Below are 16,203 nucleotides of genomic sequence, written 5' to 3'. Positions count from 1 at the left end.
TTTGGCTTAACTACTGTCAATTTAAATTTAGTTTAAAGAGGGAAATAAAAACATCACACAAGTCCGGACTCATTGCTGAGGGCTTGTTGTCTCTGTTGCCTTACATGTATATCAGTGTCACATGGATGTAGGTCGTGCTGATCAACATTTTTAATATCATAACAGTTTTGTACAAAATACTTGTGCATAAATTTTTTTCCAGCTACTGCTTATATTGACCAATACTTGTAAAGTTTATGTATCACATAGCCTGTGACTATTAAAAAGACGAGTTTTTTTTCCTTCTTGTTTAGTTACTCGCTGTCTAGCCTAGAAGCTACTGTTGGTGACATTAGTGAATGAAGACTTAACCGGAGGTGAAATCGGTCTCGGGCGATAGCGAATCAGCATACACCTCCCCACATGACCCCCCCCAGGAGTACACCCACCCCATGCACCCCACCCCAAGCTCCCCCCGGGTATACACCCACCGCACAGCAAGTTCTATATATATTTTTTGGTATAGCTGAGTAATTGCACCATATGGTGCGCTGCTGAAACACCAGGTTGGTCCCGGGTTCAACCCCCTTATCTTGTGCCGAGTTAGCTGGTCTCGGCTGCCCTGGACTTAAGGCGAGGGTTCCTGCTCCCACTCGCTCTCCAGTGCTGGGAACAGTGCTCCCTGTCAACATCAGGTGAGGACAGGAGTTTGTGCCTTGCCCATCCAGTCAAATAAATAACCTGCTGACAGTCAGAGCTCTCCTCTGTCCCGATTTGGAGAACTTCAATCTTCAGAGTAACTTTCTAAAACATCCTTTAATCCTAAAACTCTGGGTCCCAAGATTGTTTTTGGAGACAAAGGGATTGGATGAATAAAACAAGTCTGAAATTTATTTCAATTGCTTTTCTTTCCCACAAGTCTCAAACAGTTTTGACACCTTTTATGTTTAAACTATGAGCCATCAAAATACAGAAAATGTTACTGTGAAGGCAAAACAACAATTTAAGCACACAGTAGCCTGTGAAACAATGCATTTGAAGCACAGAAATAATGGTACAAAAAAATAAAAGTACTGAATTATTTGGATATTCCTGGCACTTCTCCATAGTAAAGTGTTCCCCAATTAGGGCTGTTCACCCCTGATTTTATGGTTCACAGGCTGGGAGTTGGGCTCGCCTTCTAGGCTGATACATGAACCACGGACACTTGGGGAAGGTACCAGAGGATATCTAGTGCCTGTGACTCCAGCCCCTTTAATAGAGAGCAGAGAAAACTTTGGGGGGGGTGGAGAGGGGGAAGAGAAGAGGGCAACAAACATTAAAAAACCTACTTTTTCAGCTAATGCCTCATGGTAGAAATGGATCAGTTTGGTACAGGAAGGTGAGTAGATTAATGGTTGAGCAATGCAATGATTGGAAGAGCAATGGGCCAGCCCACGGATGGATACGACATGGACTTGGCATCCTCCATCCGTCCCAGGCTGAGCGCCCCATCTCCGCCACACCAACATGTCGATAAACAAAAGAGCAGCCAGACACTACCCCAGAGTGAGGGATGAACACAAGCGGAAGGGTTGGGGGTGTTGCCTGATAAAAGGCTGTACCTTCAGGAAAGAAAACTGTCAGGAGAAGGAGGCAATGATAACAAACGAGAGGCAATCTAATTTTAAATGCTTGTTTTATTACAAATCTCTTTGCCCTATGTACAGAGAGTTTAAACCTGTTACATTTCTAATGAGAAACATTGTTATAACTGAATAATTAACAAAGGGATGGAAATGTTTCAACTGCTACTCCAACGTACTGTATGTCCCTCCCACCAATTCTCTCCTAAAGTCCCTGACCCTTTCTCCAGATCCTTAAACACCCTCACGTTCTCCCTTGGGCCACTTGTGCTTAGAAATACAAGTTTTCATTGAAATGTTTCAAGTGCATAAAATTCAATCATTTCATTGTAACAATCCACAGTCGTGAAATATCTAAAACACTGATTGCTGCACCCAGCACCTCAAACAAGATAAAATCCCTGCACTGCAAAAAAGTAATTCATTGTGTGAAGCATGTTTGAGCTCTTTCAATGATATCTATGTAAAGTAGTTCTTTTATAACCCTGCCCAAAATTAAGAATTGCCAAATTTCAGAAATTAAGTTTTGATGCTGCAGATCTTTTGGGGTTTGGTTTTATTTGCGCTCTCACACACTGCCACCAAAGGCTGGTGATCTCCTGTTCAGTACTGTCCTCCATCCCCTCACCCACCCACCACGCTGGCACTTTTAATCTGGAAAACACACACCCGGTAACATGTTGGCGTGGTACAAAGGATGACATGAAAACCCAGTTTACAGGAAGTGTCCTTTCACCTCAAGCAGCCAGCGCGGATAAACACTGTCACCATCCCTCCATCACCCTGCTGTGGACCAGAAACCTCCACTTCCGTCACCATGGCATAGGCCAGATGGAGCAGTTTGCCACAGATGCTGCCTGACCTAATGTGTGTTTACAGCATTTTCTGACTTTATTTCCGATTTCCAGCATCTGCAGGATTTTGTTTTTGACTTATCTTTAGAAGTTAGGATGGGGAGGGGGGAGTGGCCCCGAGATTGTGTCAATATTTACAACGGACCTGCCCCTCCCCACAGAGAAAGGTTTGGAAAACTTTGTACTGGGTCACTCCCTCTGACTGTTACAGTCTGTACACATCCACAGATGCTGCTGAAGCCACCGGTGCCTTGGCTGCCCTGTGAGCACAGAGTCAGGTCCCACGTTACTCACTTTTCACAGCGTTGAGGACCCGGCTGTCCAGAGGCTTCCTGCTCGGGTCGTTTGTGGAGGAGCGGATTCCGGTGGCACAGCTGTTTGCCAGGGTATTCCTCTGCTCCTGTTCTAAAAATTACATCCCTGTCCCATGAATTCCCTACATCTGAGGCTGCTGATAGGAGTTAGCATTAAAAGCAGCCATTTCCAAGTCTCCACCCCATGGAATTCAAACAGGGCGAAGTAATAAAAAATACAAGAGCAAATAGAATGGAGTTAGTTGGGTTCACAGGTCACAGCTGACCCTCTGGATGCGTTATCCTGTGACTACAACAATGCCCGTTACCCAAACAGACTCGTAAGCGACCTGAGGCCACACTGGCTGATGGAGCAGCGGGCTGCTAGTGACAGCCCCTCGGTGTTTGCTCAAGTGTAGCCATCTCACTTTTATTTTTCCACAACAGGAGTGTCGAGAGGCTGAAAGAGAACGAAAGGGTGGATTTCCCGAGCCTCCCGCTCTATCCCAGGCCCACCCTGTGCCAAAGCCCGACGGTACAGCTTCAGACAGGCCAAAGAAGGACTGCACTCAGAAGGTTTCTGATACAACTTCAGGAGTTGCAAACAGCCCAGGTGATTCGAGATCCTCCTCGGAGGTGTGTAAGATATCTGGGTGGGGGGGGGAAAAGGAAAAGCTCACCACCACCTTCTCAAGGGGCAACTAGAGATAGGCAATAAATGCCGGCCTTGCCAGTATCCTAAGAATTAATTTTTAGGAATCATATCATCACCATGGCTGCAAGTGCAGGGCAGAGACCCTGTGACACATGACTTGCCTCCTGAGCCCCCAAAGCCTCTCCGCTATCTACAAAGCTCAAGTCGGGAGTGTGATGGAATATTCACCACTCACCTGGACTGATGCAGTCGCAACAACAGTAACAAAGCTCAACTCCGTCCAGGACGGAACAGCTCACCTGATCTGTGCCGCTGCCACTGGACTCAATATCCGCTCCCTCCACCACCAGCGCACCACAGTCACAGTGTGTAATATCTACAGGATGCGCTGCAGCAACTCACCAAGGTCACTTCTACAGCACCTCACACCATCCCCCCTGACCTCTACCACTGATGAGCACAAAAGCAGCAATGTTGTGGGACACAATCACCTCCAAGTTCCCCTCCGAGTCACACACCGTCCAAACTTGGACGTATATCGGCAGTTCCTTTATCGTCACTGGAAGTGGCCCAAATTAAAACCACAAATGTCAGAAATCTGAAACAAAATAATTTTTTTTTTGGTCCTTTCAGGACCTCAAGATGTCCCAAAGCACTGTACAACCGATGAAATACTTTTGAAGTGTAGTCATTGTTGTAATGTAGGAAACGCAACAGCCAATTTGCGCAAAGCAAGGTCCCACAAGCAACAATGAGATAATGATCAGATAATCTGCTTTAGTGGTATTAGTTGAGCGATAAATATTGGCCCAGGACACCGGGGAAAACTCCCCTGCTCTTCTTCGAAATAGTGCAATGGGATCTTTTACATCCACCTATCAGGGCAGACAGGGCCTCAGTTTAACATCTCATCCAAAAGACGGCACCTCTGACAGTGCAGCACTCCCTCAGTACTGCACTGGGAGTGTCAGCCTAGATTATGTATTCAAGTCCATGGAGTGTAACTTGAACCCACGACCTTCAGACCCAGAGGGGAAATACCACGAAATGCACAATATCTGAAAGGTTGAACATTTTGGGTAAAGTCCCTTCAAGGGGAGTGGCACAGTCAGATTGTGGTAGTCCTGCTCAAGAAAAGAGGGAGCAGGAGAGAATAACCAAGATCTCCAGCCTGTCTGACCGACCTGGCCTGCATTTCCAACATTTTCTGTTCCTAAACATGGCAGATTGCCCTATGCCCAGGTACTCGCCCACTGTGCTGCCCATCACAAACTGAGTGCCATCCTTCTGTTCCCTCAATCCCACATCACCTCCATTCCTCAGCAGAGAGGAATCCAGGGAAATCTGGGATTTAAATTACATTCCCCTTGAATGCCACACTGTTTTAGCAGCCTAAAATTCTGCAGGTGCAGATCTGATCACAGATTCTCTCCGTCGATGGGAGGCTGAGCTTTTTTTTTTAAAAGACACTTAACTGTTGCAGATTCAGTCACATTATTTATTAAAAAGCCATTAGGCTGGAGATTAAGTTTTGTTCGATCCCAAAGCAACCCAATAGCCTACCCTGTGTCCACTATTGATGAACTGAAATGTATGAGCTAACCTATTAACAGAAAAAAAAATAGTATTTTACATTCCTCTCCCCTCCACAATTGTGCAGCAAGTTTGGTCACATTGGATACAGCACCTAGGTCCAAGATTACAAACAAAAAAAGAGTCAGCATTTCCAGAATCCTGCCCTGGATCTGAAGGGAGCTCCAAGTAAGGTGCTACTGCTCTCTCCCGGGACAGATGTTCCAGCTGCTGAATGCCCTGGGCAGTCTATGTCGTACACTATTAAAGAGTCCCAACTCAACGATCACAGAGTGAAGAACAATATGAGCATCACAATCAGGATGACGAGAAGAACAATGATCACACACCACTGGCGCCGAGCTGCCAAACAAAAAGGAAGTTACCGTTAGCAGAGATACCAACTGATCCAATAGAAGTGTTGAAAATCACCAGGGGGTTTGGGAGGGTAAACCACAACTTGCATTTATATAGCACCTTTAACGTAGTGAAACTTCCCAACGCGCTTCGCAAGAGCGAGAAACAAAATTTGACACCGAGCCACATAAGGAGATATTAGGACAGGTGACCAAAAGCTTGGTCAAAGAGGTAGGTTTTAAGGTGTGACTCAAAGGAGGAGAGAGAGAGGCGGAGAGGTTTAGGGAGGGAATTCCAGAGCTTAGGGCCCAGGCAGCTGGAGGCACGGCCGCCAATGGTGGAGCGATTAAAATCAGAGGATGCTCAAGAGGCCAGAATTGGAGGAGCGCAGAGATCTCTGAGGGTTTAGGGCTGGAGGAGGTTAGAGATAGGGAGGGGCGAGGCCATGGGGAGATTTGAAAACAAGGATCAGAATTTTAAAATCGAGGTAAAGAGAGAAAGATTGTTTCCGTTTGTCAGTGAACCAGTGAGAAACTCAGGAATTTTTTTCACAATCAAGGGATTTTAGGATGTGGAGTGTTTTGTTACCAGCAACTATTGGGAGTCAAGTCAATCACATTTGGGATGGAATTAAACCTTTGAAGAAAGATGGATCTGAAGTAACAGCAGGGAAATGGGACTAGAGTAGATAGCTCAGACATTGAGCTAGTACCAGAACAGGACCAATGGGCCAAACAGCCTCCTCCTGTGCCACAACTTCTATGAGGCTACGAAAGCTGTCAATCACTGCGGAAGAAGATACTGTCTCACCTTTGTGCTCATCAAGGGAAGGGGCTGGGTAGTGGGAACAGCACAGCAGGCTACATGGTGAACCTGCCTCAGGCCCAAATGCAGAAGAGCAACCCCGACTGCACCTACAGAGCATTCTCCAGTTAAAAGAGCGAGCTTGTTAATATAGAATCTTTTATAACCTCAGGACATCCCAAGTTGCTTTACAGCCAATGAATGACAATGAGCGAGACTGACAATTTACTTGGAAACAATGGCCAGTCTTTGGTGCTTTACACATCCCATAGAATCATAGAAGTGTACAGCGCAGAAGGAGGTAATTCAGCCCATTGTGCCTGTGCTGGCTCTTTGCTAGATCTACCCAAAACTAATCCCATTGCTGCTGTCTCTCCTTATAGCTCTGTATCTCCTCTGGCTCAAATATTTATCCGTAAAAGATGCAGCAATCTCTGCCTCAATTCCTCCCCGTGGCAAAGCATCCCACGATCTTAACAAGGACAACAACTTGCATTTATTAAGTGCTTTTAATGTAGAATATCCCAAAGCATTTCACAGAGATGTAATTTTAAAAAAAGACACCGAGCCAAGGGGGAATAGATTAGGAGAGGGGGGGGAAGAGGCAGAGTGGGGTGGGGCAGGGCAGGGAGCGGGGGCTGGTAAACTTACCGCTGGTCATGTGGGAAACTTTGGCCAACTTCTTCAGCGTGCTGTCCAGCCGCGACTGGGTGTTGTCCATTTCGTGGGAAAATTCACCCAGCATCCTAAGAAAGGAAATGAAACAAGGTTAGATGTCAGGAGGCGGTTCTTCTGTGCCCAGAGATTTGTGGAACAGGCTGCTGGCTCGTGCGGTGAACGCTGATTCACCAAATTCCTTCGAGCGAGAGCTGGACCTGTTTCTGGCTGGGGCAGAGATCACCTCGTACAAAAGGTGGATAATATATGACAGTTATCACGGCCAAATTGATCACCTGGACTAGTTTCGATTGCCTAAAGGAGTCAGTGAGGAATTTCCCAGATTTTTTATCCCCTAATTGGCGGGGGCTTTTATCTGGTTTTTCACCTCTCCCAGGAGATCCCATGGCTTTCGGGTGAAGGGAACGTGACAGCCAATTTGTGCACAGCAAGATCCCAGAAACAGCAATGAGATAAATGACCAAATAATCCATTTTAGTGTTATTGGATGAGAGATAAATATTGGCCCAGGACATCAGGGAGCAATCCCCTGCTCTTCTTCAAAATAGTGCAGTGGGATCTTTTACATCCACCTGAGAGGGCAGACGGGGCCTCAGTTTAACGTCTCATCTGAAAGACGGCACCTCCGACAGTGCAGCACTCCCTCAGTACTGCACTGGGAGGGTCAGCCTGGATTACGTGCTTAAGTCTCTGGAGTGGGACTTGAACCCATGATCTTCTGACTCAGAGGCAAGAGAGCTACCCACTGAGCCATGGCCACTACAGACCCAGGCTCTTCACCCAGGTCTCTCAGTTCAAAAGAGAAACAACACTTGGGAGTCTGTGGACGACTCGTGAGGTCTGACTTTTGTGCGTTAATCTACTTACACTGCCTGCTCGTCCAGCTCATCGCCAATTCGCCCCGACATGTTCTTGAGGACCCCAATGCTGCCAGACACCAACTGCAGTTGCTCGTCCTGCTGTTCTACTATCAGCTGTATAGACACCAAGAGTCACAGTTACAAAACCGCTCAGCTCAACACCTCACACCGTGTTCCAGAAAAATAAATAGCATTATTTTCTGTGCATGTTTAACACCAAAGTCTCTTTTTAAAAAAAAAATCGAGGCAAAAAACAAAAGATTAACATTTATTCTCGGGATGTGGGCGTCACTGGCAAGGCCAGTATTTATTGCTCATCCCTAGTTGCCCCTTGAGAAGGTGGTGGTGAGCCGCCTTCGTAAACCGCTGCAGTCCGTGTGGTGAAGGTTCTCCCACAGTGCTGTCAAGGAGGGAGTTCCAGGATTTTGACCCAGCAACGATGAAGGAACGGCCGATACAAGTGACCTGGAGGCTTCAGTTCCCCGTTACTGCTACACGCTATCAGCTTCACAATTGGTAAACAGGATGTGCACTTGTACAGATACATACATACAGACAGACAGACAGACAGACACCCTCCCTCCCTCCCCTCTTCCTTCCCTCCTTCCCTCTTCCCTCAAATCCAGGGCATAAAACACAAAGAGCTGAAGCTGGACAGTCACAACCCTGATCCTTGAGTTGGTACATGCACTGAGTGGCACTGAGCCACATGGTCCCAGGCTCTATACCAAGCCCGAGTAGAGTCAGCTAATCTGTGCTGAACTGGTGGGAGGAGAGGGAAAGAACAATTCTGTGTTCACACGGAGCTCCCAGAAGAAAGTAGGCAGCACTGGTATAACCTCAATCATCACACTACCTTGAATTCAAAATTCTCATTGTTGTGTTCAAATCCCTCCATGGTCTCACCCCCTCCCTATCTCTGTGACCTCCTCCAGCCCTACAACCTTCCGAGATCTCTGCGCTCCTCCAATTCTGGCCTCGTGCGCATCCCCGATTTTAATCACTCCACCATTGGCAGCTGTACCCTCAGCTGCCTAGGCCCTAAGCTCTGGAATTCCCACCCTAAACCTCTCCGCCTCTCTCATCTCCTTTAAGACGCTCCTTAAAACCTAACTCTTTTACCTGTCCTAATATCTCCTTATGTGGTTCGGTGTCAAATTTTGTTTGATAATCGTTCCTGTGAAGTTTTACTACGTTAAAGGCTCTATATAAATGCAAGGCTTAACTCATTCTTCCCCTTGATTACAAACTGTGCCACCCCTCGCCCCTATAATGAACAGGTTGTTAAACCCAACCTCTCTCCCACTCTCGGTGTTTTCTTGCACTTTGGGCCTTGGCCCGTCACTCCACCTTCTGGAGTGAGTGATACGGTCTGCGTTTGAGTACGTACGCGCTGCTGAACTTGCTGCTCCTCGATGTACTGGGAGTTTACAGCTTCCAGCTCCTGGTCTAGCCGTCTGTATCGGTCTATGTGCTTCTGCTGGTTTTCAATGCCTCCAATCAGGCTCTACAACAGGAAAAGTAGGTCAGGCCTTGCATTCCCATTACAGTGCGTTATACGAACATTGATGGCAGTCGACAGCCACAGTGATCAACAATTCATCATAAAAATAACGGACAGAGTGTGTTAGACTGGCTGAGGCAATCACTGTCTGGGAGGTCAGACAATTCTTTAACTAACCCGAGAACTGGAACAGGGCCAAGAAAGAACTATTGAGAAGTTACCTCATGGCTTAAATATTTTAATTCAAAGTCACTTAATTCAAATTATCTGAGAATCTTATAGCACAGGAGGAGGCCATTCAGCCCATCGTACCTGTGCCGGCTCTTTGAAAGAGCTATCCAATTAGTCCCACTCCCCCTCCTCTTTCCCCATAGCCCTGCAGCTTTTTCCTTTTCAAGTATTTATCCAATTCTCTTCTGAATCTGCTTCCACCGCCCTTTCAGGCAGCGCATTCCAGATCATAACAACAAAGAAATTTCCCCTCATCTCCCCTCTGGTTCTTCTGCAGATTATCTTAAATCTGTGTCCTCTGTTCATCCATCCTCCTGCCAGTGGAAACAGTTTCTCCCTATCTACTCTATCAAAACCCTTTATGATTTTGAACACCTCTATTAAATCTCCCTTAAACTTCTCTATCGTAAAGGAGAACAGTCTCAGCATCTCCACATAACTGAGGTGGGAGAGTGAGAATTCAATATTTTTAGTAATAAAGTCCCTCTTTGTTGTGTTATCTACATAGCTTAAAATTATTAGATAATTCAATACTTTTAGTTGAAAGAATGAATTATGAGAAGTAGACTGTTCTCACTGCCTGAGCTCACATCCTGTGATTAATGCCAGAATGACTGTGCTCACTGCAGATCTGGTAACAAACCAGAGAGACCAGGAAAGCACCAAGTTGAATTCCTAGTCTGTGCCTCAGACCTCTGGGCTAGAAAATCAGCCGGGATTCCCGTTCCTAATCACTATCTGATGTTGGACGATGATAGGACCAAGCTCGCTGTGACGCTCACCGCAGTTCAATAGTCTCATCGTCTAAGCTCACACTTGGGAGAGAGAGGGTGTGTGTGTGTGTGTGTGTGTGTGTGTGTGTATATAAAACTGAACCCATGTGAAAATCAGCGTCCATCGGACAGCAGGCCAGAAAGTGGAATCAAAACAACACACGACTGACATTAAACCACTCGCTCACCTGCCGGTTCCGCCTTTCACCAAACGCAGCGGCGGACGGGCTTGAAATGTGATCTTTCATTTCCTGGTGACACAAAGTAAAAGTTACTGTTAGTTAGAAACACCGAGTGCCCTCGGCAATCAACTGGTGAGTCTCTCTCTGGAGTTCACTGCCTCCAGGGCGCAGGGGATTAAAGCACAAGCTGTCCTAGCACTGGAGGCTTAAACACCAGGAGGCCCTCGCTTCAATCCCCGATAGTTCGGTCACTACAAATACCCACAGTGCAGGCTAGGGGAGGGAAAAGCTGCCAAGGTTCCCTCTTGTGTGTTATCCCTGCTGGAAAGTGCACAGCTGCGGACATTAGGAGAGCACTGGGACTCGGCTGTGATGTTCACCTCCCATAGTCGAATAGCCCGGCAATGCTCACTGTCCAGGGCTCACACGTGAAGAATGGCCACGTGAAGAATCCCAACCCCCTCAGGAAAGGAGGGACACGGAGAGCAGTGACACACGGCCTGTACACAACAGGGGTTGCTGCCACTAAGTACAGGCCTCAAGCCAAACTCATCCCTCTCACAAGCAAATCTGGAAATGCCCTGCCAGCGACGCCCAAATCCCGTTCACGGGATGTGGGCGTCGCTGGCGAGGCCAGCATTTATTGCCCATCCCTAATTGCCCTCGAGAAGGTGGTGGTGAGCCGCCTTCTTGAACCGCTGCAGTCCGTGTGGTGACGGTTCTCCCACAGTGCTGTTAGGAAGGAAGTTCCAGGATTTTGACCCAGCGACAATGAAGGAACGGCAATATATTTCCAAGTCGGGATGGTGTGTAACGCTGGAATTCGATATATATTTGAAAAGGAAAAATTTGCAGAGCTATGGGAAAAGTGCAGGGGGAGTGGGACATTATAATTGGATAGCTCTTTCAAAGAGCCAGCACAGGCACGATGGGCCAAACGGCCTCCTTCTATGCTGTGAGATTCTATGAAAATTTAAACACTCTACTATAATCAGCCTATACCTGGGAGTGACGTCAGGGCTGGAATCTAATCCTGGGGCTCAGAAAACAGGATAAATAGGAGGGTGAACATCATACAATTCCATAACCAGATTCCAGACCGTGACTCACCCCCATTATTCTAAACCACACAAACCCCTCAACTACAAATTACTTTGAAGATAACCTACAAGAGTGGCGAATGTACACTCTCTCTTTATCCTTGACCCCCGGCCGAGACCAGCTAACTCTGCACAAGGACGGGTTCAAAACTGGGCCCTTCCTCTGTGTGAGGCTCAGTGCCACACCGAGCAGGGTCTTCCCCCTGTACCTGTGTATCTGGTGAACATTGGAAGAGGAGGCCATTCAGGCCCTCAAGCCTGTTCCACCATTCAATTAGATCATGGTTGATCTGTATCTTAACTCCATTTACCCGCCTTGGTTCTGTAACCCTTAATACCCTTACCTAACAAAAATTGATCAATCTCAGTTTTGAAATTTTCAATTGACCCCCAGCCTCAACAGCTTTTTTGGGGGAGAGTTCCAGATTTCCACTCCCCTTTGTGTGAAGAAGTGCTTCCTGACATCACCCCTGAATGGCCTAGCTCTAATTTTAAGGTTATGCCCCCTTGTTCTGGACTCCCCCAGAGGGAATAGTTTCTCTCTATCTACCCTATCAGCTCCGCAGTGACCCTAGTTGGGTTTAGCAATGCCCTGCGCTGTACGCTACCTTCACAGTTTGTCTTGTTCTGATGACAAATGCTTTCCTCTCGTACAGTTCCGCAGTCTCGATCTTGAACTTCCGAGGATTCGATTCCACGATGCGTTCACAGTAGTTAAGGGAGGAAAAACAGAGAGAGACAAACAATAGCTCAGAGTCCCCTGGAACATAACAGAAACAGCCAGGGGACCGTGATAAGCATAGTTCCATCACACACACACGATGCAAAGCTCAGGACGCTGACATTATTTATACACAGATTATATTCCTGTAAATGACAATAAAATAAAACTTGGGATCACCGCAGTTTTCTTAATCACTTTTCAACGCAAAAACCCCACAGCAGTTACTGACGCCCCAAAGTGTAGCCTCGCAGAGCCCGTAAACAGGTTCAATCCCTCCCTTACCCCCCAAATTCCCAATCCCAGGAATGTCACTATAAGGAGGTGTTGAGATTTCCAGAGAAAGCTTCTATGTTTTAAACCAACCTATATTTATACATATATTTAATACAGGGCCTTTCACACACGTCAAGGGAGCAGGGAGCAGGAAATAGGAGAGAAATTAGGGGCAGTGACCAAGAGCATGGTGAAGAGGGGAGGTTTTGAGACGACCTTTAAAGGAAGAGAGAGAGATAGCAAGGCAGAGGGGCTTAGGAGAAATGTTCAGAATGTAGAGTCATTGGGTCCCCCTTGGTAAAGGTGCTGTGCTATACTGGGCTGCAGTTCTATGGGCATTGGGCACCTTGGTGTGTGATCCAAGACAGTGAGTGCAGTGGGCTGTTTGACCACGGCGTGCATCGTGGCCAAGTTCGATGCTGTTCTCACCCACTGTCACACACTTTTCCAGCAGGTGGTCACATGGGCAACGATCAGGGGTGGGAACCATTACCCGTTCCCAGTCCAGAGACCAATTGTCCACCTCAACTGCCCCTTCGAGTGAGACCAACCAACTCAGTACAAACAGGGAATCACACTCGGGACCTGCACTGAGGAGTGTGACACGTCAAACAAACATATCTGGGAATGTTATACCGTGTGAAACATGACTTCATTTTACACACACACATTTTTATATCTTCAGAATAATTTTTAGTCACACACACTATATGTATATACACACACACCCACATATATGCAAACATGCACATATACACAGACCCAATGTTCCTGCACCAACAATTTTGGTCAGTTCCTATTTAACTTTTGTTCGATTTTTGATGGCTCCCGTTATGCTAATTTACAGAAACTTGTTGCACTACTTTCTGCCGCTTTACAACTTGCCAACTCGGCCTCGGCACCCTGTTCATCAACGACTGCGTGACCCCATCACAGTACATCAACCGTATCCGACACACAGACAGCTGCTGCCTGCCAGCGATATCGCCACACACCGTTTCCCTCATAGCTCAATGGGTAAATGCAGCCCGGTGTTGTTCAGATCAGACAGTCCCAGGTGCAATTCCCCGTCTGTGCTGAGTTTGCTGATCACAGTCTGGTTGATGGTGGGGGCACTGAAATTGGAGAAAAACAAATTATCCAGTACTCCTGTTCTAGATCAGTGTCCGGTCGGGTAAGAGTACTAGAGTGAACATCAGGTCAGGATCGGCTGTGATGCCTCCGGTGGTCAAATAGCCTGCTGAGGCTTACACATGCTTGGCAGAGGCAGCTGTCACCTGGGGAGCTGTATCCCAGTGAGGGTCAATGTCATCTGCAGAAAGCTGTCGAGGAGAGAACAGATTTTTAAAAATACACAGAGATATAAAAGAGAGAGAAGGGGGAGGGCGCTGTTACTGAAGGATATCAATGGTCTCGTCCAGATCCTCCAGGTCCCATTCGATACTCCGCAGGCTGTTTCGCAGTTCATTAGTCGTCCAGTCATACTCCTCTTTGCTGATACTCTGCGTGTCCTGCAGTAGTTCACACCATCGCTGGTATAGCCCACGGGCTGTGTTCACTGCCTTCTGCACCTCTCTGTAAACAAAGAAGGGAATTCTAGAACAGACCACATCCCCGTATTTATCAGGACTGCACTGGTAGACTCAGCTGGGGGTCGCAGACGGCGCTGGAGAGGGGGGGGGGGGGGGGGTCGCAGACGGCGCTGGAGAGGAGGGGGGGGGGTCGCAGACGGCGCTGGAGAGGAGGGGGGGGTCGCAGACGGCGCTGGAGAGGAGGGGGGGGTCGCAGACGGCGCTGGAGAGGAGGGGGGGTCGCAGACGGCGCTGGAGAGGAGGGGGGGGTCGCAGACGGCGCTGGAGAGGAGGGGGGGGTCGCAGACGGCGCTGGAGAGGAGGGGGGTGTCGCAGACGGCGCTGGAGAGGAGGGGGGGGGTCGCAGACGGCGCTGGAGAGGAGGGGGGGGTCGCAGACGGCGCTGGAGAGGAGGGGGGGGGGTCGCAGACGGCGCTGGAGAGGAGGGGGGGTCGCAGACGGCGCTGGAGAGGAGGGGGGGTCGCAGACGGCGCTGGAGAGGAGGGGGGGGTCGCAGACGGCGCTGGAGAGGAGGGGGGGTCGCAGACGGCGCTGGAGAGGAGGGGGGGTCGCAGACGGCGCTGCAGAGGTGGGGGGGGGGGGTCGCAGACCAGGGACTGATGGAAGCTTCTGATGGCGAGTCCCCATAGCTACACTTTCCAGTCAAACCATTGCTGTGGGCAGCCACTGAGAACAAACTGAACATGAGAGAGAGAGACAGGAAACAGCTCGAGTATCTTTCCTGGCCCTGCACACGGAGCAAGAAGACCAAGGGAGCCCAGGGTGGACAATGAGTGTCTGGTCATATATAGGAAATCAGGAACCCGGCAGAGTGAAGCTGTGTGACACCCTCCAGTGGCACTGCGACCTGGTGTGGCACACACTGCGTCAGTGGAGATTTTATTTTGCACCAGATCATCAAATCAACAATTCTAGTAAAACAACCTGCAAAACTATTTTCTTTTGCTGTCAGTATTGCTACCCTCCGCTCCTCAACTAGTTAATTCGCTCCTGGTCAATGAGGGGGGGGGGTGGAATAGCAGGGCTCCTGCGATCCAGTAACTCCACTGGCAAGTGCGGTGAAGAATGTATATAAATGCAAGTTGTTGTTGACTTAAATGCCTCTCCCCACGGTTGCACAGCCTGTCAAATAGTCCGAGCTCATGTATCAAGATTAGCCTCTTGGATGAGGTGCAGGAGGGCGTCTGGTACCAGTGTAATTGTACCCCAGCAAGAGTCAAGGGGAGAACCTTCTCAAATTAGAATGAAATACATCACATTAAATGGATGGATCTACATTCCAACAGTGACCACACTTCAAAAAGTAACTCATTGGCTGTAAAGCGCTTTGGGAGGTCCTGAGGTCGTGAAAGGCGCTATATAAATGCAAGTTCTTTCTTTTAGAATGAAATCTGATTATTCCCACCCTGGGGAATTCTCCACACCCTCGAGTAGAGAATAAAACTTCTCCCAAACTCCTGCATCCTCGCGTGCTGTGACTTGTGGTCACAGGTCTGTGATTTGTGGAGTTCGCTCACGCTTTAAAATCACCCCCCGGGCGAAATCTTATTAACAAACTGGGAAGGTGGAGCTCCAGGACAGTGGGGACAGGGAATGGGCAGGAGGGAGGGGAGAGTGGGACAGTTCCTAAATCCCTTTAAACTCAACAAGAAAGGGAAGTGGCTTTAGAAACTAGGGGAAGAAAGCCCTGAATCTAAAGCAAAATACTGCGGATGCTGGTCAGCCTTGAAAGCCCTGATCTGCCAGCGACACCCTTCCAGCAAGAGGATGTGCAATGATTATTAACTCACCCTTTCACAACAAAAAATGGATCCTCCAGTGACATCTTTGTCTTTCCACAATACACAGCCACAACTCCCACTGTCAACCACCCTCGATAGCATCCGGGCAACACTCCCTGGTCACCTGACAAGGGACTGGGCTTCAACAAACCCAACATGAAAACAAGATCAGTCCCTCAAAAGTGTCTTTAGCAAACGGAACAGCTCCAACCGGTGGTGGCGGAGGACCTGAGCTGTCTGTTTCCAGTTTCCATCCACCCTGACTAGTTCTTAATTCCTGCTCATCCCTTCGATTCATCCCACTACATGAAAGGTACCCTATAAATGTGAGTTTGTGATCTGTTGCCATAGTAACACACCAGGTGC

The 16,203-nt window shown here is 48.2% G+C and overlaps 1 protein-coding gene across 1 annotated transcript; it reads right to left on the bottom strand.

The window, feature by feature from the left end:
• Positions 1 to 1,640: 1,640 nt before the first annotated feature.
• On the bottom strand, positions 1,641 to 15,948 carry LOC137304392 (syntaxin-6-like). The gene is made up of 8 exons (XM_067972971.1): positions 15,847 to 15,948; positions 13,870 to 14,039; positions 12,076 to 12,170; positions 10,374 to 10,436; positions 9,068 to 9,184; positions 7,685 to 7,791; positions 6,791 to 6,885; positions 1,641 to 5,341 (listed from the first exon to the last, which is right to left on the bottom strand). Exons 1-8 carry the CDS (start codon positions 15,879 to 15,881, stop codon positions 5,265 to 5,267), a joined length of 759 nt encoding a protein of 252 aa, XP_067829072.1. The 5' UTR covers positions 15,882 to 15,948; the 3' UTR covers positions 1,641 to 5,264.
• Between the last annotated feature and the right edge of the window lie 255 nt (positions 15,949 to 16,203).

This window comes from Heptranchias perlo, chromosome 37, assembly GCF_035084215.1.
Source record: "Heptranchias perlo isolate sHepPer1 chromosome 37, sHepPer1.hap1, whole genome shotgun sequence".
Taxonomy (NCBI): domain Eukaryota; kingdom Metazoa; phylum Chordata; class Chondrichthyes; order Hexanchiformes; family Hexanchidae; genus Heptranchias; species Heptranchias perlo.
This window is presented reverse-complemented; position numbering and strand designations above follow the sequence as displayed.